Source organism: Mobula birostris, chromosome 26 (genome assembly GCF_030028105.1).
Source record: "Mobula birostris isolate sMobBir1 chromosome 26, sMobBir1.hap1, whole genome shotgun sequence".
Taxonomy (NCBI): domain Eukaryota; kingdom Metazoa; phylum Chordata; class Chondrichthyes; order Myliobatiformes; family Myliobatidae; genus Mobula; species Mobula birostris.
Genome location: NC_092395.1, coordinates 26,289,818 through 26,311,551, shown reverse-complemented (window position 1 = coordinate 26,311,551; position 21,734 = coordinate 26,289,818). Strand labels below are relative to the sequence as shown.

The 21,734-nt window shown below is 45.0% G+C and overlaps 1 protein-coding gene across 5 annotated transcripts in view; it reads right to left on the bottom strand.

Moving 5' to 3' along the window:
* myo9b (myosin IXB) overlaps positions 1–21,734 on the bottom strand; it is a 114,128-nt gene that overhangs the window by 22,401 nt on the left and 69,993 nt on the right. For all 5 annotated transcript variants that reach the window (XM_072243946.1, XM_072243949.1, XM_072243945.1 and 2 more), the window contains 12 exons: positions 21,591–21,713; positions 21,419–21,499; positions 20,246–20,356; positions 18,697–18,819; positions 13,473–13,622; positions 12,546–12,712; positions 5,644–6,537; positions 4,603–4,678; positions 3,585–3,688; positions 3,035–3,171; positions 956–1,173; positions 593–700 (listed from right to left, as the gene is read on the bottom strand). In XM_072243946.1, the coding sequence (XP_072100047.1) occupies positions 593–700; positions 956–1,173; positions 3,035–3,171; positions 3,585–3,688; positions 4,603–4,678; positions 5,644–6,537; positions 12,546–12,712; positions 13,473–13,622; positions 18,697–18,819; positions 20,246–20,356; positions 21,419–21,499; positions 21,591–21,713 (2,292 nt within the window). The remainder of the gene's footprint in view (positions 1–592; positions 701–955; positions 1,174–3,034; positions 3,172–3,584; positions 3,689–4,602; positions 4,679–5,643; positions 6,538–12,545; positions 12,713–13,472; positions 13,623–18,696; positions 18,820–20,245; positions 20,357–21,418; positions 21,500–21,590; positions 21,714–21,734) is intronic.

Genomic DNA, 21,734 nt, shown 5'->3' with positions numbered 1-21,734 from the left:
TGGAGAAGACAGATCTCAGAGTTGAATACTACATGCTTACTTTAATAATAAATGTACCTTGAACCTTGAATACTACACTGCTCCTCCTCTTTTGTACTACTTTATTGTATGTTGTAGTCATTTTTTATGTCTTCCTCTCTACTGCTCCCATAAAACAAATTCCATGACGTATGTCGGTGATCATAAAACTGGTTGAGGTGCTGAGCCCCTGTAACAGGACTGGCCGGTGAAATTGATGGCCACAACTTGCGTACTGCATACAAGGAAGTTGTAGAATCTGATAGGAGTTGATGGAAACGTGGGGGAAAATAAAATGGGAGTTGTGTAGATTAGTGTAAATGGCTATTGCTGACTTGGGCTACTTTTGGTGCATTATTATGATCTGAATGGATCACCACCCAGACACCACTGGAGTCAGTGTTTGTTGGTCCAAATCTGTTCTGTTTGAGAATTACTAATCTGTATCCCAGTGAGATATGGGTTATATGCACACCATAAACCTTTGTGGTTAAGTTCTCTGGGGATCCCGATATCAATGTTTACCCTGGTGAATGAGGCTGCAGATCAATGGCAGGTTACTGACAATACTCACATGGACTGGATACATGCTTTTGAGTGTGTGTCGGAATTTCTCAGTCACACTGATGAATAAAGTCTCGATGTTCGACTCCTGGGAAGCTCGAGAACCGAGGTCGTTTACCTGGCAACAAAGTATTTTAGTCACCACGGAGTTCGAGGCATTTTGCATCGTGACTGAGAAGAAGAGGGTGACAAACTGAGCGGAGGCAAAATGGAGACCAGGAGGAAGACTGGAGAGGAAAAGGAGACACGGTATGATGGGCAATCAGAGATACGAGGAGAGTGTGGGGTAGAAAGCCCCAGATGGAGAGGCTGACGATGGACCATGAGGGCAATGCACCTGTGGTAGACCAGCTATCAGAAGCTGCCAGCTCACCTTGTTCAGCAGGAACTCGTCCAAATGTTTCAGCTCATTGGCGTTGGTGATTTTACGGCCCACGTGCGCTCCCCATTGCTCGGACACAGTGGTGGCATTGCTGATTTTGATGCTGCGGCTCCGCTTGACTTTAGTGGTCTGATCTTTGGTCACGTCTATGTATGCATGTTGTGTGGAGTGCGCCAGTGGCAAAGTAGCAGATTTCCTCGCCTCTGGTTCTGCAAAGAAAAAGATGAGCTTTATTTCTCACACGCACATTGAAGCAGCGAGACACGCATCATTCGTGCCAAAGACCAGCACAATCTGAATGCATGCTGGGGGCAGCCCACAAGTGTAGCCATGCTTCTGGTGCCAGTGTAGCATGCCCACAACCTACTGTCTTTGGAATATGGGAGGAAACCAGAGCATCTGGAGGAAACTCATGCAGTCATGGGGAGAACATACAAACTCCTTACAGACAGTGGCAGGAGCTAAAGCTTGATCACTGGTGCTATAAAGCACCGTGCCAGCTACTATGCTACCTTGCCACCAAGCGAATCACCAGGAAGATTTCATCAACGTCGCAGTCTCCAGGGTTGATCTGCAACTCGTTCCAAAGGGGGATCTTGCTGTTGCACGGTGCAGTCAAAAGAGCTCAGAGCTGTCCTGAGGGCAGGAGGTCAATCAGAGTGGGTGCCAGCCCTCTCACGAATTCCACACTCTCTGACCAGTCAACTAGTGGAAAGTCTTATACCCCACATCCCCACACTTATCAAGAGTTACCCATGGCAAGGGGGGAGGGAGCAGTGGTGTCGAGGAAGTGGTTGTAAGTGCTTCCGTATTCTTGTGAAAGTTTGGGAGTTTCACTGCCTTTGTGCGTTTTATGCCCCTGGCTGGAGCACTTTCTTGGAAATAAGAGCAGATTCAGAAGGAGATGGGAGCAAATCTGCTGAAGAGGAGGAAGATTCTAATGAGACAGAGAGAGGGAGAGGGAGAAATGGAAGCAGAGTGGTCTAACGTCAGAATACGAAGGGTGATTGATAAGTTTGTGGCTTAAGGCAGAAGGAGTCAATTTTAGAAAACGTAGCACATTTATTTTTCAACATAGTCCCCTCTTACATTTACAGACTTAGTCCAGCGGTCGTGGAGCATACAGATCTTGGACCTCCAGAAAGTGTCCGCAGCAGGGGTGATTGATAAGTTTGTCGCCCAAGGTAGAAGGAGATGAGTTATACAGCTCTCATTACATGCACATGCAGTTCAACTCTGAGTGATTATGCAGAAGGTTTGAGGTTAATAACTCATCAGGGGTGATTGATAAGCTCGTGGCCTAAGGTAGAAGGAGATGAGTTATGCTCCACGACCGCTGGACTAAGTGTGTAAATGTAGGAGGGGACTATGTTGAAAAATAAATGTGCTAGGTTTTCTAAGATTGACTCCTTCTACCTTAGGCCACGAACTTATCAATCACCCCCCTCGTAATTAGATTTAGAACAGAAAACAAAATGCCAGAGGAACGCAGCGAATAAGAGGGAAAAGATGGTCAATATCTCAAATCAAGAAGCTTCATCTCATTGAGTTCCTCCAACAGTTTGTTTCTTGCTCCAGGATCCAGCATCCTCCGGTCTTGTGCATCTTCTAGTGGAGTCTGGGTGCAGGGGTATTGATAGGAAAGGTGATGGAAATAAAGATGACTCCTCTTAAACTGAGGCAGTGACTAAAGCAAGGGAGGTACACAAAACCACTGCCAGTCCCAGCCGAAGTTTTGTGCACAATTCTGAGCACAAATGTTGTGAAGGCGTCAAGACCTTGAAGAATGTGGAGAAGAGATTTACCAGGATGATAAACGCCGGTGTATGTTCAGAACAGCAGTGGTATTGGCAAAACTAGGTGGGAATAATAGGCAAGTAGATCACTGGTCAGAAATTTTAAAAGTTGCTGGAATTAGTGAGGAAACATGGAGAGATATTGATGATTCGTTTTACCATTGTCACATGATAAGGTCTGGAGGAGCTGATAGAATGGGACTGATGAGCTGAATGGACTTTGCTTGCTACATTCTCCAGGGATGCTCCTGACAATGCAGGTGAAGATACTCACTGTCACCGAAGTTCTTCATTGCTTCAGGGGTCAAGGTGAGAGCAATGTCCTCCAGAGTGGGCGTCCCCTCCTTGGAGAACTTTTTATCGGCTTGCCGCTTCCCCAGGAACCTCCGCAACGGGATGCGGAACTGGGACCTGGGCGGGGACAGAAAACGAAACTCAGCAGGGACAAGAACAAAAACAGCAACACTGCCTGGAAGCAGCACATCACAGGGACCACCCAATTAGATCCGCATAAACCACTCCCCTTCATCTCTACCTGGATAACCACCCTATGACCCCACCCAAAACCAACGAGTGGGAACAGTCTAGGCTGATCTCATTTTCCCACTTCCACTCCTCCTACTTATAGTGACCTTCAGATTCATCTCCCCTTCCCAAAGATCTTCAGCCTAGAATCAGGAGCCAAGTGCCACTCCAAAGGAAGCAATGGAAAGCAATCCAGGGAAGAATTATGCTTGAAGTAATGTTGTAGCTTAGGAAAGTTATAATTTCCCAAGATTGATAGGGCTAAAACCCAGGGCAGCCCTTGTATGTTTTGAACTTACTTGGGAGATTCAAGGGGTGGGTTAAGATCCAGCTCTTGGGAAGTCTTCTTCTGGATTGCTAGTTTTGTTGGCGTTCTTTCACCGTCCTGTGATTCATTCTGAGTCTAAATGGATGGGTCGAGAGAGGAGGAGTGGGAAAAGGGGACAGGAGCAGCAGGAGAGAGGAAATAAAATTATTGATTATGTTTAAAGTACAAACAGTACTTCATTTCAATCAAAGTTTAATAAGGATACTTTGTAACCTGGTTGGTTGAGGGTGGAAGGGATGACCTATGACCTTCAGCATCCAGTATGGTAACAGGATGCAATGGGTTGCTTGCTTCAGCATCTCGCCCTCATTCGGGGTGGGGGTGTTAACAGTGAGTGACCATCCACGACTTTACCCCTAGACTCTTCCCAATGCTTCCTTCCTGCTCTCTACAAATACAACCCTCCAAAGCTTTTAAACCAAATGTGCTCCGAGGTTGATAATTACTTTATTCTCAGGCACAAATCCGACGGGGAATAGGGTTGGAGCCTGACTCGCATCCTGTCGGGAACTGGGAACCCACTCAGTCATTCAGAAGGCAGAAGGATGTTCCAGCATTGAGTCTTCCCTCCCATGGCTAAGTTGAGGAGGGAAGCACTGAAGAAGACCATGGGAGCAAGAACCTAAGTGGAATCTCACCTACTAATCCCAGGGTATCTGAAACACAGTGGGGCAGGTTGGTCTCAGTGTCTCCACCAGGGCGCTGAAGCCAACTCCCCATTCTACCACTCAAGTTTTCATGCATTATCCTTCGTCTCTCTCCCTGTAAATATTTCCTGTGCTTTCCAACTGATTAGGTAAGAAACCAAGAGTAGACTCCCTGCCTAAGTGGGTAAAAAAATACTTGGCGGGTGTTACTAAGCACAGTGGAACAGACAATGCCCATACCATGTGGGGAGGCAAAAGAGGAGTGGGAATCCACATACCCCCCCCCCGCCCCACTCTGAGCCTCGACTCCCCAAACTCGACAGTTACTGGGATCACACCTACCTCAGATACATTTTCCGTGGAAGAAGTCAAAGTTGGCGGCAAGCCTTCATCCTGAGGAAGCAAGATCTCTTTGTTCCTGTTTGGAAATGGGGTGGGCAGGGAGGGACAGGGACAGGTGAGTGGTTCACCAGAGGAATAAGGAGGCATGAGTGAAAGGAAGTACGAGAGGGGGTTGGTGAGAAAGAGAAGTGGGATGGGCAAGGTGAAGGGACAGGGGAAAAAGAAAAGAGAAAACTGATCAGATACTCTTGACAGCAGCCGCCAAACCTCACCCCTCCCCACCTCAGTTCACAACACTGGACCATCAGTCCAATCCTCATGAGGTTGTACAGCAGCCAGACACCTCCTGTTCACTGCTTCACCAAAGTACACTATAGCTCCAAAGCAACACACACAAGACACTGGAGGAACTCAGCATCCATAGAAGAGTAAACAGTTGACGTTTTGGGCCAGCGCCCTTCATCGGGATTGTCTCGGCCTAAAATGATTTCCAGGCTACAGATATTCTCCTGTTTGGGACACCACAGCTCCAGTTCATGAGGGCCACATCAGGATATCGGTCACCCAACCACCATTAAAAGCGGGCGATGTCGCATTCACATTCTCTGGCCCAACCCAATCCTGGGGCTGGACCGCTTCGGACCAAGCAGCATGTGTGCATGCAGCCAATTGTAATGGGTGACCAGTCCGGGGAATCAGAGTAACCAGACCTCGTGGGGCCTCTTTTAAGGCTTTGATTCTGTGCTCCTGCAATTCCCCTTTATAGGGGTGGGGAGAGGGATGAACCATATCAGATCAACTGTGAGAATGTGGCAAGTGCACATATGGCCGACTGATTGGGCCTTCTACGTGCAGGAGGCACGGGCAGGTTTTTCTGTCTCAGCAGGCCCGGTTCATCGGTCCCACATTGTAAGGTGCCCAGCAATTACCGTGACTAAACTGTAAAAACATTTAATCCTACTATTCTGTTGTTGTTCTTGCTCCATACGTACATAACAGGAACTACACCCCTGACCCCAGGAAGTAGAACCCAATTCATACTTGGTGCTTTTTGACGGAGACTGGTTTTCCTTCTTCTCTACCGATAGACTGGCCAGCTCATAGTTATGCTTGTCCTTCCACTTCTCTGCCTTAATCTTGAGCTTCTTGTAGTCATGGTAACGTTGAATGGTCCCTGGTGAGGATCCAGGACTCGGCGGAACTTTCTTAGCTGCTTGCCCGCTCTGTATCTCATTCCCATTGGCCCAGGCGTCCTCCTCCGAAGCATTGCCGGCCGGTAGAGGGTCACCAGTGTCAAGTTGCAGAGATGTTGGTCGCTGCAGTGCTGCTGGTGGCTGCTGGCTTTCTACCTCAGCACTTGCACCTTTCCCTACTTCACCGTTATGGGCCAATCCCACGTCCAGCTGCTTGTCGCGGTCTCCACCGTCTGACCACTCTAACCGAGAGCTATCCGGCACTGTGGGCACTGGCTGCCCCTCCGCCAGAGGCTGGCGATCATCCTGCTGCCCCTTGGCCAGCTGACGGTCACCCTGCATCATCCTTTCGATAATCTCCCGGGTCTCAAGTGTGGGAGGGGCGGTGGGATTGTCCTGAGAGGTGGGCGACGCCAACTGTCGCTGGAGCTTGTCGTGTTCCAGGCCGCGCATCCGCCGAGTCTCTCGTTTCTCACGGGAGTTTGACTTTTCTCCGCCCTCCGGCTGTGCTTTCCGGTATGGAACCGTAACGTTCTCCTGAGGTTTTGGTGACTCTTCTGGGCTAACGGTATCCACGGACGTCTGCTTTTCTGGACAAATCTCAGCCTCCGATGGAACCTTAGTGTCTTGGTCTGTGATTGTGGGCTGTGATCGGTTGGAAACTTGCTTCCTGTCTTCAGCCTGTATTGCACTCTCCCCTTTGTCTTGCACACTCTCTTGTACCTGCCGCAGTAGACGGACCCTGTAAGGGAGCAAAACACTTTAATTAAGCATTCAGAAACAGGAATGATTTGAAATAATTTACAACATGAGAACAGGAGCAAACAATTTGTCAGAGTTCCAAATAAATTTATTATTCAAGTAGGTACGTATATGTCATTTTCTTGCAGGCATTTATAGGAAAATAAAGAATTACAATAAGAACTAACCAAAAACTATACTTAAATAAAGACTGACAAATAATCAGTGTGCAAAAGAAGACAACTTGTGCAAAAACAGACAGATAATACTGAGAACATAAGTTGTAGAGTTCCTGAAAATGAGTCCATAGGTTGGGGAATCAGTTCAGAGCCGGGGTGAGAGAAGTATTTTCATTTTTATGTATTTTATTCAATTCTTTAATTTATTTAATTTTATTTTATACGGTGCCCAGAAAAAGTATTCACCCCAACTGCCCTTGGAAGCTTTCATATTATTTTACAGCATTGAATTACAATGGATTTAATTTGGCTTTTTTTGACACTGATCATCATAAAAAGACTCTTTTGTGTCAAAGTGAAAACAGATCTCTAAAAAGTGATCCAAATTCATTACAAATATAAAACTTAAAATAATTGATTGCATAAGTTCTCACCTCCTTTAATATGACACCCCAAATCATCATTGGTGCAGACAATTGGTTTTAGAAGTCACATAATTAGCTAAGTGGAGATCACCTGGGTGCAGTCAAGGTGTTTCAATTGAATGTAGTAAAAGTACACCTGTATCTGGAAGGTCCAACTGCTGGTGAGTCAGTATCCTGGCAAAAACTACACCATGCAGACAAAAGAACACTCCAAGCAACTCCACAAAAAGATTATTGAAAAGCACAAGTCAGGAGATGGATACAAGAAAATTTCCAAGCCACTGAGTATCCCTTGGAGTACAGTTAAGTCAATCATCAAGAAATGGAAAGAATATGGCACAGCTGTAAATCTGCCTAGAGCAGGCTGTCTTCAAAAACTGAGTGACCATGCAAGAAGGGGACTAGCGAGGGAGGCCACCAAGAGACCTATGACAACTCTGGAGGAGTTGAAGGCTTCAGTGACTGAGATGGGAGAGACTGTGCATACGACTGTTGCCCGGGTACTTCACCAGTCACAGCTTTATGGGAGAGTGGCAAAGAGAAAGCCACTGTTGAAAATAACTCACATGAAATCTCAGCTAGAGTTTGCCAGAAAACATGTGGGAGACTCTGAAGTCAGCGGGAAGATTTTGTGGTCTGATGAAACCAAAGTTGAGCTTTTTGGCCGTCAGACTAAACACTATGTTTGGCGTAAGTCAAACACCACATATCATCAAAAACGCACCATCCCTACCATGAAGCATGGTGGTGGCTGCATCATGCTGTGGGGATGCTTCACTGCAGCAGGCCCTGGAAGGCTTGTGAAGGTAGAGGGTAAAATGAATGCAGCAAAATACAGGGAAATCCTGGAGGAAAAACCTGATGCAGTCTGCAAGAGAACTGCGACTTGTGAGTAGATTTGTTTTCCAGCAAGACAATGACTCCAAGCATAAAGCCAAAGCTACACAGGAATGGCTTAAAGACAACACAGTTAATGTTCTGGAGGCCAAGTCTGAGTCCGGACCTCAATTCAATTGAGAATTTGTGGCTGGACTTGAAAAGGGCTGTTCACTCACGATCCCCATGCAATCTGACAGAGCTTGAGCAGTTTTGTAAAGAAGAATGGGGAAAAATTGCAGCGTCCAGATGTGCAAAGCTGATAGATACCTACACATAGACTCAATGCTGTAATTGCTGCCAAAGGTGCATCTACTAAATACTAACTTGAAGGAGGTGAGTAATTATACAATCAATTATTTTGTTTAATAATTATAATACATTTAGACAAATTCATGGAAATTTGGTTTCAGACATGAAAGTGTTCTCTTCTGTTGATCATGTCAAAAAAGCAAATTAAGTCCACTGATCCAAGCAAAAAAAAACATGAAAACTTTCAAGAGGGCTGAATCCTTTTTATAGGCACTGTATGTGTTTTAATTTGTTCATAGAAGGTGAACCTCCTATCCTCTCCCATCGTTGCTACCCTCCAGTGTTCACTCCCAAGTAGACAAGCTGGATTGCCTTTGTCTGTGACTGCATTTGCAAGAAATGAGGAACTGCTGCGACCTGTTCTTGCAGAAACGTGGCTCCTGGATAACATCTATGCACCATCAATCTGCAGGCTGTGATCCTCAAGGACTTGGGCTATACTTTTTTTTATACATTATTTCTTGCAACTTTTTTTTTGCTATCATAATTATAAGTGTTATGTGTGTGTTAGTACTGTGTTTTACACCATGGCCCCAGAGGAATGCCATTTTATTTGGCTGCATTCCTGTGTATGGTTGAATGCCAATTAGACTTCAACTTAAGAACATCACTGGTGTTCATTGCCCATTCCTGTGGAGGCAGCTTGGAGCCAACCACAATGGTAAATCTGGGGATCAGGTAGGAATGGCAGCTTTTCTTTGTTCAAGTACCTCGGCTGACCAGGTGTAGTCTTGCAATCATCTGGTGGCTCCACGATCATCATTACTGAGAGACAGAACAGCCGAACACTGCAAGAGGGAAGCTGCCTCACAGATCCAGCCTGGGCTCGATTTACACCTGTTGTTGATTCACCTTGCGATCCTGTGGATTTCTTCCAGGTGTTCCGGATTCCTCCAACACCCCAAAGTCTCGCTGGTTGGTAGCTTTATTGACTACTGTAAATTACTCCTGGGGTAGGTAGTTGGTGGGAGATTCAGGGTGGAGTTGACAGGCACATGTGGATGGGTGGGAATAGGTTAAAGGAAAATACAGTTGATACTCTGCATGGACTTGGGCTAAACAGCAATAAGGAAATACAAGAAATTACTTTTTACTGCAGATTTATTTAATTACAGTGCCTATAAAAAGCATTCGCCTCCCCACCCACCTGGAAGTCTTTCATGTTTTAATGTTTAACAACATTGAATCACAGTGGATATAATTTGGCTTTTTGACAATGATCAACAGAAAAAGGCTCTTTCATGTCAAAGTGAAAACAGATCTCTACAAAGTGATCTAAATTAATTACAAATGTAAAACATAAAATAATTGATTGCATAAGTGTTCACCCTCTTTAATATGTATGACACACCAAGTCATCACTGGTGCAGCCAATTGCTTTTAGAAGTCACACAATTAGTTAAATGGAGATATATTTTTGGAGACCTGTGTGCAGTCAAGGTGTTTCAATTGATGGTAGTAAAAATACACCTGTATTCGGAAGGTCCAACTGCTGGTGAGTCAGTATCCTAGCAAAAACTGCACCATGAAGACAAAAGAACGCTCCAAGCAAATCCGCGAAAAGGTTATTGAAAAGCACAAGTCAGGAGATGGACACGAAAATTTCCAAGGGATATTCAGTCAGTTAAGTCAATCATCAAGAAATGGAAAGAATATGGCACAACTGTAAATCTGCCTAGAGCAGGCCATCCTCAAAAACTGAGTGCCCAATCCTTTGACTGCCATGTTTGGTATTGTTGAGGATAGTGCTACAAAACTGAAGCCATCTAATTTGCGGGTATTGGCCTTTACGTCTCTTATGGCCAGGAGGGCGATCTCGCTCGAGTGGAAGGAGGCCGCCCCGCCCACTCATGTGCAATGGCTATCTGACGTTATGTTGTGCCTTGATCTAGAGAAGATTCATTGTTCGATTTCTGACTCTAAACATGATTTTCTAATGTTACGGAGACCCTTTCTGGGTTATTTTCATAATCTTTGAACTGTTATTAAAGTATGGATCTGAGCCATTATTATTATAATATTATATCGTAAGGTATTTCTTTTTTTCCCTTTTTTTTTTTACCAACCAGCTCATTTTGCTGTGGGAGTAGATTTTTAAAATAAAATACAATTATTTTATTATTTCATTTCATAATTCAATCTTTTTTTTCTACATGATTGATTTGGAATATGGGATACTGTGATCACATTACTGTGATTTAAATGTAATGTAATTCGTATTACTTGTATCCTTATGAGTTTTGTAGTTGTATTTATGCAATTTATATAATATTAATAAAAATATTGAAAAAAGCTGAGTGACTGTGCAAGAAGGGGACTAGTGAGGGAGGTCACCAAGGACAGTTCTGGAGAAGTTACAAGCTTCAGTGGCTGAGGTAGCAGAGACTGGCATAAAACAACTGTTGCCCGGGTGCTTCGTGGGAGAGTAGCAGATTGAAAGCCACCGTTTGAAACAAAACACGTGAAATCTTGGCTAGAGTTTCCCTGAAGGCATGTGGGAAATTGTGACGAAAGGTTCTATGGTCTAATGAAGCCAAAAACGAACCTTTTGGCTATCAGACTAAATGCTATGTTTGGCGTAAGCCAAACACCACACATCAAAAACAGACCATCATTATTGTGAAGCATAGAGTTGGCTGCATCATGCTTCACTGCAGCAGGCCCTGGCAGGCCTATGAAGGCAGAGGATAAAATGAATGCAGCAAAATACAGGGAATCCTGGAGGAAAACCTGATGCAGTCTGCAAGAGAACAGCAACTTGGGAGAAGATTCGTTTTCCAGCAAAGCAATGATATTGGCATAAAGCCAAAGCTACACAGGAATGGCTTAAGAACAACCAAATTAATGTCCTGGAGTGGCCAAGTCAGAGTCCAGACCTCAATCCAATTGAGAATTTTGTGGCTGGACTTGAGAGCTGTCCACTCATGATCCCCATGCAATCCGACAGAGCTTGAGCAGTTTTGTAAAGAAGAATGGGGGAAAATTGCAGTGTCCAGATGTGCAAAGCTGATAGAGATCTATCCACACAGACTCAAGGCTGTAATTGCTGCCAAAGGTGCATCTACTAAATTCTGACTTGAAGGGGGTGAATACTTATGCAATTAATTATTTTCTATTTTATATTTGTAATTAATTTGGATCACGTTGTAGAGATCTATTTTCACTTTGACACTAAAGAGTCTTTTCTGTTGATCAGTGTCAAAAAGCCATTTTAAAACAATAAAATACATAAACTTCCAGGTTGGGGTGGAGGGGGTGAATATTTTTTATAGGCACTGTACCTGAATTAGAATTTTCCTGCAGCATTTTAAGTTTAGTTCAGTGGTTGTACCACTGAACTTCATAAGGTTCAGTAACCAACCATAAGTTCAGAACAACCTCTACCGATTAAATACAATTGCTGCTATAATATAGGAAACACAGTGGCCAATTCGCAAATAGGCAGGTCCCACAAACAACCAAGTGACAATGGCCAAGTAATGACTTGTGGTGTTGATGGAAGGATTAAATATAACATTGGGAACATGGGTAAGCTCCCTGTGTTTCTATGCAATGGTGGGATGAGACCCCACCTGGAACATGTTATCTTTGACAGTGCAGTGATCTCAGTACTGAACCAGAACATCAGCCTGAAATGCCACATCACATCCTGGACTTGGAACTTGTTGGTGGGGAGAGGCCTTGGACTGCTGGAGGAGAGTCGCTTGCCAGCTAACACTCAGTCTTTTATTTGCTCTCGAAACTACACGGCTGGTCCAGTTAAATTTCAGGTCAAGGGTAACAGCCAGAATTTTGAAAGTGGCTGTTCTGTGGATGGTAATGCTTTTAAATATTAAGGCAAAGTGTTAATCTCTTTTTTGTTGGAGGTGGGCATTGCCTGGCACTTTTGTAATGTGAATGCTGTTTCCCAGTCATCAACCTACTGTCCCAGTCCTGCTGATTGAAAACAAAGGGTTTCATTGTGTAGTTTAGCAATATATTCTTTCCATCTTAGTCAGAACTGGAGAAATTTGCTGATCGTTGCACAGTATCCAATTACATTGTAAATCTTCAGATACAGAAAAGCCAGAGCCTCATCATGTTCCACAAAGACTCGGTATCAATTTACACGTCTGCTCCTTTTATGAGCCACAGAACATCTGGATTAAAGGCCTTGGGTGAATGTATGGGCTGCTCTCGTTGAACTGGGAACAACTTTACACATGGGGCTCCTTTACCTTTTGCGCGCCAGGTAGCCGCGGCACACAGCCTGGCAGAACTTGATTGCATGGACTTGCTTCAGGTACGCACATCTCTGCACGTAACCTCGCCACACCAGCTGGATCAGATTCGCTGCGTTCAGCCTCTGTAGAGCCAAGCGAACCAGCACAGCTCGAAAATGGGCCTGGAGGGGGAGAGAGAGAGACTCCACACTGATTACCAGCCTGTGACACAGCCCCCACCCTGCAAACCATCCTGAACAGAGAGCGAGGAACTCTCACCCTGAACAAACAGCGAGTGATGCTTACTTTGACTAAACAAGATATTGACCCCAGTGCCTCTGTGATTAAACAGCAACCGTCATTACAGAGTAAAGAGCGGGATTAGTGATTCTTATCACTTGCACAAACAGCAAGTGATGCCCATCCTGAATAAACAGTGGCTCTGTGCAGTTGCACAGTGGGTGACCCCGTAATGCTTACAGTTTCACATGCTGATTTAATTTTAGATGCGGTGACGGTTATCATGCAAACATCAGCTGCTACTGGAAGACTGTCAACTCAGTAAAAGGTACCCTGAGGGCTGCCCAAAGCTCTTCGGACCTCCAGTGCAAGGACAGGATTGTAACCAACTGCTGCTGAGGTGCAGAAGAGTGGACTGAGCTCAGTGCTGTCTGTGGGCACCGAGCGGCTGAACCCTGTGTAATAACCTACTGCCGATGGAATGTTCAAGACTGAAAAAACTGAATTGTTGACATATTTTGACCAAATATAACAATGTATTTGCTGCTGTGAAGGAGGACATTATAATTTCTGCATTGAACAATTAAGTATTTTATGAGCGAAGTTGGGTTTTTGTTTGGAGGGGGGAATAAAACCTAGCACACGGGCACCGCCCCATGGCATGGACCGCGAGCTTTTGTTGGGCCGGCAACCTCCACCCACCTGTATGGTGATCGCTGCCCTCCTCATCCTCAAAAACCTCCTCCTTTCCAGGACAGTCCGGAACCAGCTCTGCAGGAGCAGGATCTTCCGCATCACTTCCCGGTGCAAGACATCCTGAAGCTTCTGACGTTCCGACTCCTTCATAAAAACCTGGCAAGAATAGGGAGAGAAAAGAGGGGGTGATGAGCCTAGAGAAGTGTGAAGCGCACAGGCCATCAAGCCAACGCCAGTGTCAAGGTGCAAGGCCAGGCTGAACCCTAAGATTTCCACAGCTGATACCGTCCAAAAACAGTCTGGTCTAAGCAGAATACTATTCCTTCCAGTGTCAAATGAAAAAGTTAAAGATTGGCTTGCTTTATTTATTTATTGAGATACAGCGTGGAGTAGAGGTGGCCTTTCTGGCCCGTTGAGCCGCGCTGCCCAGCAATCCCCCGATGTAATCCTAGCCTAATTATGGGACTAATTACAATGACCGACTAACCAGCTCTTTGGACCGTGGGAGAAAACTGAGCACCCAGGGGAATCCCACGCGGTCACAGGGAGAGCGTACAAGCTCCTTACAGGCAGTGGCGGGAATTGAACCCCAGATCACCTGTACCGTAAACTGATGTGCTAACCACTGTGCTACCATGCCGTACCTTGTCCCAAGCGGAATGAATATATAAAGTGAAATGTGTTATTTGCATAAAACCAAATCAGGGAGCAAATGCCACCAAGCTTCCAGCACCAGCATAGCACGCCCACAACTCACTAACCCTGACCGTACATCTTTGGGAGGTGGGAGGAAACTGAGAAGAATCGACACGTGGTCACGAGGAGAACGTGCAAACTCCTTCAGGACGAGCCTCAGCACAAAACATCGACTCTTTATTCCCTTCCGTAGATGTTGCCTGATTTGCTGAGTTCCTCCAGCATTTTGTGTGCGTTGCAAACCCTCTACAGGGCAGCAGCGGGAATTGAACCCCGATCTGGCACTGTAAGGTGATACACTAAGCGCTACACTACCACGCTTGCTGTCTGCATCTTTCCTTAGCGGACAATGAACACGGGGATCATGACAGTGTTACTCGACACAAGGGCCACGAGGTAGAGATGGCTCACACTGATCTCTCACTCTCACTGCCGAGATGGTGGAGGAAACACGGCCAATGGGTTCAGAGGCAGGAAGGGTGTAGCAATCAAAGGTGATGGGGGTGGGGGCAAGGAGGTGCGGAGCAAGGGTGGAGCACGATAGAAATCAAGGCACTTTATCCTGAGGCCACGTGTGTGAGGGCGAGAGAGGACGAACAAGAGCAAGTCAACACTAGTTTTACAATGTACGCCCCTAGCATTCAAAACCTTTACAAACTTGGCTTCAACAGCGAGGATTCTGGTGCTCTGATCCAGTTCTGCCTTTGCCTGGACCTCCCCTCAAGTGCTTCTGAGCTGCGTGCTTAACAGCTCCCTATGGGGCCCAGGGAGCGGTTGGCATTCTCAACATCCTCTGGGTGATGAATCCTTTTTTCCCAAATTCCCTGCTGGATTTCTTTTATCGATGCCTTCTAGCTATGCTCTTCTCCAAAATGGAAACATTTCTTCTGCATCCCCTCTTGTACAGCCATCATAATTTTAAAGCTCTTGAGTAGGCCACTTGTGTCTTCTTTACCCAAGAGATTCAGTCTGTTTTTCCCTCCTTAATAGCTATATCTTTGTATTTCTAATATCATCCCCATCTGTGCAGTGCCTTTTATCTATACTAACAGTATTCTCAATATGGTTTAACTTGGGTTCAATACAATGTCCCTACTTTTTAAATTATACTTCTTCAGAAATAAACCTACACTTTTTTTTTTAAAAGTGTGTCTTGTAAGCCTTTTTTTTTATGATCACAAGTCATTGCTGGATTCTAAGAACATCCAAGTACTGCAGGACTATCCCGTCAGCGAGTTGGTCAGTATCGATGGAGTTTCACATGGTTGCTGTGTTGTTGCCTGGACTTTTTTGTGTATCGTTAGACAGTTTGCAGTGCGGGTGATTGTCTTTCCATTTTTATTGTGGTTACAAGACTCCTTTGGACATTGGCAACGTAGGATACTGCAAGTCGGGTTCGTAGGTTTATCGGTGAGACCGATGGAGGGAGAGCTGGGTCACCTCAGTTGTGGCAAGGATTAGTCCGAGGCCACAGAGTCGCCTGCTGCAGCCACCCAGGAGACGAGGTGCCAAGGCAGTGTGGGAATCCATACTTGAGTTGGGGGCTGCCCCCGCCCATCTCTGATGTTCGCTTGGTGGAAGAACAAGCTGGGCCAGGACAACTTGCCATCAATTATACAGTCACTCAGGGACTTGGGCTATTTATTTTCCTTTGTGGGTACGTTTTATTCTGAAATCTTAACTATATGTGCTATTTGAGCTGTGCGCAGTTTGCTGTTGGTAATGTGTTTTGCAGCTTATTTTGTGTACTGTTGAGGACCGTTGTTCATTTGGCTAGATTCATGTATGGTTTAATGATAATCAAACTTGAAATTGAAGTGTTTGTCTCGTGGTCAAACTATTGGTTCAACTTTTAGAGACGGGTGTATTTATGCTTCATTCTGCTTCCCCACCTTGATTCACACTCTCCAAGCAGTACATCACTCTCCTACTGAAACATGGTAGCCCCCTTTTACCAGTGTGAACTTTGAGAGATACATTCTTGGTTTATTAATGTCTTCCTATCACTCGTTGCTGTCTTCTATAGATATGGATGATATATCGAACATTCAGGCCCTTTGGCCCATGATGTTGTGCTGACCTTTTAAATTACCCTACTCCATTTTTATATCATCCACAAATTCCGAAATCATTTTTTTTTGATTCCAGTGTCCCAAGTGCAAATGTAAATTGTGAACAGCAGTAGCTCTAGCCCGGATCCTTGCGGAACACCATTACACAGCTCACTTGACAGCAGACAGATCTGCTTCCTGCCCCCAAGTCTGCTGCAACCCATTCCACTGCATGTCTCCTGATACTGCTTTCTCTGACCTTATTCAGCAGTCTATCATGCACCACCTTATTAAAGACTTTTTAAACATCTGGATCATTTATACCTACTCTACTGCCTTTGTTAATTTTCTCTGGCATCTTCTTAAAAGCTCTGTAAAGTAGGAGATGCAAGATTTCCCCTTTTATAATCCATGCTGACTATTCCGTAAAGATGTCATCCTATTACCTAGCACTAATATTAAGCTGATTGGTATATAATGCCCAGGCAATAATCAAAACCTCCCCTTTTAAAATATTGGCATATTAATTATCTTTTTCCTAAAATAATTATTAAACATGCGTAGTAATGTCTCTGCTTTCTCTTTGTGGATAGTTTTATAGTGTGTTGTTGCAATCTATCTGGACCAGGATTTTATCCTCTAAGTTTATATATGTAAGTAATATTTTATTTATTAAAAAAATAAATGCATTAAATTCATTAATCATCTCATCACCCACTCAACATTCTATCTTCCTGGTAAATACTGAAACAAAGTATGATTTAATGGTTCCACCACCTTATGGTTGATTTTGGCCTGTTTCTCTCTTAATGGCCCTATTCCCGCCTCAACATGTTTATTATGTCTTTGTAAGATATTTTACTATTTTATATTCCTTTACAATTTAATTTCATCTTTCTTCTTTGCCAGTCTCTCTCCTGGGAGTCTCTTGCCAGAAATCCCTTCATATTCTCCCTTACCGTGCGCTCCTCCAATGCCTAATTTGTGCCCCTTGCATCTTCCCATTTTTCTTCAAGAGTGGGATCAGGGGTCATCCTCATCTGTCAGCTTCAGCTTTCCATTACTTGGCCTGAGTCAACAAAACATCTCCCCCATGGGGCTGCTGTAATCCTGTTCTGAATGGAACCCATCTAAAAGCAAGCGCAGTCTGTACCCTCAGATAGTGAGTGGGGTGCTGAGAAATTACCCTTCAACCTTCAGGATTCAGAACCAATGTGGTTAGCTTCACACACAACACTGAACCCATTCCACAACCCATGGACTCACTGTCAACGACACTGCAATTCACATTCTCAGTATTATTTATTTACTTATTACTTTTTTTTTGTATTTGTCTACTTTTATATAGTGGTTGTTTGTCAGACTTTGTGTATAGCTTTTGGTTGATTCTATTATATTTCACACACTCAGCAATTCAGAAACAGCTTCTTCCCCTCTGCCATCCGATTCCTAAATGGACATTGAATCTTTGGACACTACTTCACTTTTTTTTAAAACATAGTTTTTTAAAAAATCTATTCAATATAGGTATACTGTAATTGATTTACTTTATTTTTTATGTTATTTATTTTTTTCCTCTCTGCTAGATTATGTATTGCATTGAACTGCTGCTGTTAAGTTAACAAATTTCACGTCACATGCCGGTGATAATAAACCTGATTCTGATTCTTTATTCTACTGTGAATGCCTGCAAGAGAATGGATCCCAGGGTAGCACATGTATACCTTAATGGTTAATAATGGTATACCTTACTGGTTAATCTGTTCTGTACCTTACAATATTTAATATTAATACACTTTAATTTATGTGTGAGTCATCTGTAGATTTCATCCTTACCTTCATTAGTTATAATGTGTTATGTGCTTTACACCCCAGTTCGAAGAAACACTATCTCGTTTCTATATACATTATATGGTTATATACACATGTATGTATACACATGGCCAAGTGGTTAAAGCATTGGACTAGCGACCTGAAGGTCATGAGTTCGAGCCCCAGCCAAGGCAACATGTGTTATGTCCTTGAGCAAGGCACTTAATCACACATTGGTCTGTGCCAAGCTGTATGGGTCCTAATGCCCTTCCCTTGGACAACAATGGTAATGTGGCGAGGGGAGACTTGCAGCATGGGCAACTGCTGGTCTTCCATACAACCTTGCCCAGGCCTGTGCCCTGGATAGTGAAGACTTTCCAGGCGCAGATCCATGGTCTTGCAAGACTAACAGATGCCTTAATGTAGCTAAGTGACAATAAACATCACTTGCCTTAATAAATTTACTTTGAACTTTGAAATAGGAAATACTTCACTTCTCTCTTCCACCACTAGATGGAGCATATTTGCAGAACGAGGCCCCCTAGTGGTCCAGGCCGCCAGTGCATACCCATCCAACACTAGGATCTAGGCAGGTCTGGGCTTTGCCACATCATGACTCTGCTGTTCCTGGACATTTTGCCAAAATACTGGCAAATCTTAGCTGGTCTTACCTTAGTTTTTCCAATCTGACAGTTATTCCTGTCCAACTCCAGCCTGTTGAACAAGGCAGCGATAGCTTCCTGTAGTGGCTCGGCATTCCTGGGGAGCAGCACCTGGAACTGGTTCCTGAATTCCTGGAACAACAAACATCCGGAGGTGAGGCTAAGGTTGACCTCACAGAGGGCAAGCTGTGGGGAATGAGCCCCACAAAGCACATGGAATTGGAAGAAGGGTCTCAGCACGGATGAGTATAGGAGAACAGATTGAGTGTTGGTCAACAAGCGGGAGGAACAATCGTGCCCTCCTTGGGTAGTCCAGCTGTGATCAATGGGGCACAACAGAGCTCTTGTTCTCAAGCCCCAGCTATTCAAAGTCTACCTCAAAGAATTTGCTGACAGAATGAAATGTAACATCTTCAGGTCTGGTGATAATGAGAAACTAAATGGGAACATGTGTGGTAAGAGGGGGTTTCAAAAAGATGGAGAGAAGTTCAGTGAGGGGGCAACTACATGAGAGATACCATGTGACAATACCCACTCAAGTACGAAAATCGCAGGAATGCCAAATAATCATTCAAAATGGTGATAGATTAGAAATGTTCATATTCAATGAGCAAATGTCCTTGTACACAAATAACCGTGAGCTAATATGCAGTTATAGCAAGCAGATGGGGAAGTAGTTTGGGCTTTCATTACAAGAGGATGTGAGTACAAAAATAAGTATGTCTGCACTACTTTAGAAGCCTTGCTAGTAAAGGGCTGCAGCAAAGCTTTATCAGATTAGCAGCCACAAAGCAACGCGTTTCACATCTATGTCATGGGCGTGATAACCATCTAATTCTGGTTCTGAGGATAGATCTGTCATGAGGTGAGATTAAAGGGAGGACTATCCTGTTTAAGAATTTCTCCATTTCCCCAAAATCCTTAGAGGACTCAGCAAGGTGGTTCTGGCCGAGGAGATAGAACAGCGGATTCTGGTCTCAGAAGGTTGCAAACATTCCAAAAGTTCTCTTCCACCAGAACCATGGAGGCTCAGTCAATGATTCCATTTGACACCAAGACTGACAGATTTTCTGGATATTAGATGATTCAAGTGATTATGGGATAAAGTAGGAAAAGCCACGATCATACTGAAGGGCAGAGCATGTTCAAGGGGCTGAATGGCCCATAGCAGAGGAGGTAAAAGTTATGGACCAGAAGGTTCAACGTAGCTGCTGTCAGATTAAAAAGAAACCCAGAGGAGGGAGTGACTCTGGAACTCACCGCCTGAAAGGACAGCAGAGACAGACACCCTCATCACGTAGAAATAATGTCTGAGTGTGCACACCTAGAGCTGGTGGAAGGAGGGAGGAAATCCTCTTACTCATAATCAACGCAGACACGATACTCCAAGTGGGCTTCTTCCTTGTAATAAATATCATTGGATACGGATCCCGTGCACACCGATCCTTGCTGGGGCACGGATCCCAGGGATGAGAAGTTAGGAAAAGAATCATGCGAAGGCAGGAACTGGATGAGCAAATGCGATATCCTGCTTCCCGCCCATTCCCCTACTCCGTACCTGGAAGGTGTATTTGGCACTGTACCCGGAGCGCCGGATTCGGACGGTCTCCAGCATTCCGGTGTACTTCAGCTGCTGCAGTACGAGGTCATCATCGAAACAGAGTTCCATCTGCAGGGAGACAAGCAGGAAGATCATCAGCGGACAGACACCAGGCCTGAAGACACATGGCTGAGCCTGTGACACAAAATCCAGCTGGCAGGAGCGGCATCTATATACAGTTCAGAGCCAACAGAGGCCATTAATTCCACAGTAAAAAATGGTTTCTGACTCATGACAATATAGATTTCAGCATCAGGCCATCTCAGACCCCAGCTTACAGTACAAAAGTGAGGTACAATGTGGGTACCCCTGCTACAATGCTGCACAGGGACTGTCACCATATCACAGGATAAGACTGAGGTACAGAACTGGTAGGGAAAGGATTGTCACTGTACACCTGTGGGTACAGCTCCATTGGGATATAGAAATCTACAGCACAGGCCCTTCAGCCCACAATGTCGTGCTAACCGTCGGTGAGGTTTGCTGTGGGTTGTGCGGCCTAGAGCCCTGGAAGGCTGGAGACAGGTGCAAGCCCGCGATTGGCTCCACTGCTTTTCTCCATTTGAGGCATCAGGCAAGGTTGAAGTCAACGAGGACGAGCGCGGGGGATAGGCGGGTGCTTGGTGCCGTCTGCCCGTACTTGACCTGTCTTCCTCCCCTTCTCGCTAGCTGCTATCGGAGAAAAGTGCAGGAGTCTTGGGATCCACATTGCAAGGACTGATTGGCAAGGCTCATGGCTGTGGACTCGTTTTGGGGGACTTTGAGGTTCATGTTGCATGTGTTTCTGGTAACGTAGACCACCTTAGCCATTACACTTTTTTGAGAACAGGCCACCACCATTTTTTGATCAGCTACAAGTAAACCTCATTACTATTTAATCGAATGTGAGGACCTTTGGAATTGGGAAATGTTTTCTAGAAGGTTATGGTTTGCTCTGAAGCATCTTGTGATCTCTGGAAGCCCACGTTCCGAGCTCTCCCAGGAAGATCTCTCAATTAGAAGGCTCAGGTTGGGGAACCCCCAGTCCTTCAGCAACTTCCTTCTGGTGCACGGACAGCGGATAATCACAGCAAAAGCAGTAAGTTCTTACCAAGCCCAGTCCGTCACACCCTTCCCAACAACGCGCCTCACCTTTTTGGCGTTTGAGCGGATGCATCGAATGAAGAAAGGCTCAGCTTTGCCCAGGGCTTCCATCAGTTTATTCAGGGAGGCCTGAAAAATCAAACCCAGTCACTGTAAGGGATCTAAGAATCACGCTTAACCACCGGCCGGTCAGGTCAGAGAGAGCGCCCGCCATACCCACCTGGAACTGTGCACTGATGCTGGGCGGTTTCTTCTTCTTGTGCAAGTGCAGCAAGGATTTGGTGGTGCGGTCGTGGAGAGTCATGCCCATAATGTGCTTTAAGGAACTCGAGTCAATGAGGTTCTGGCAAAGGGTGTGGAGGGA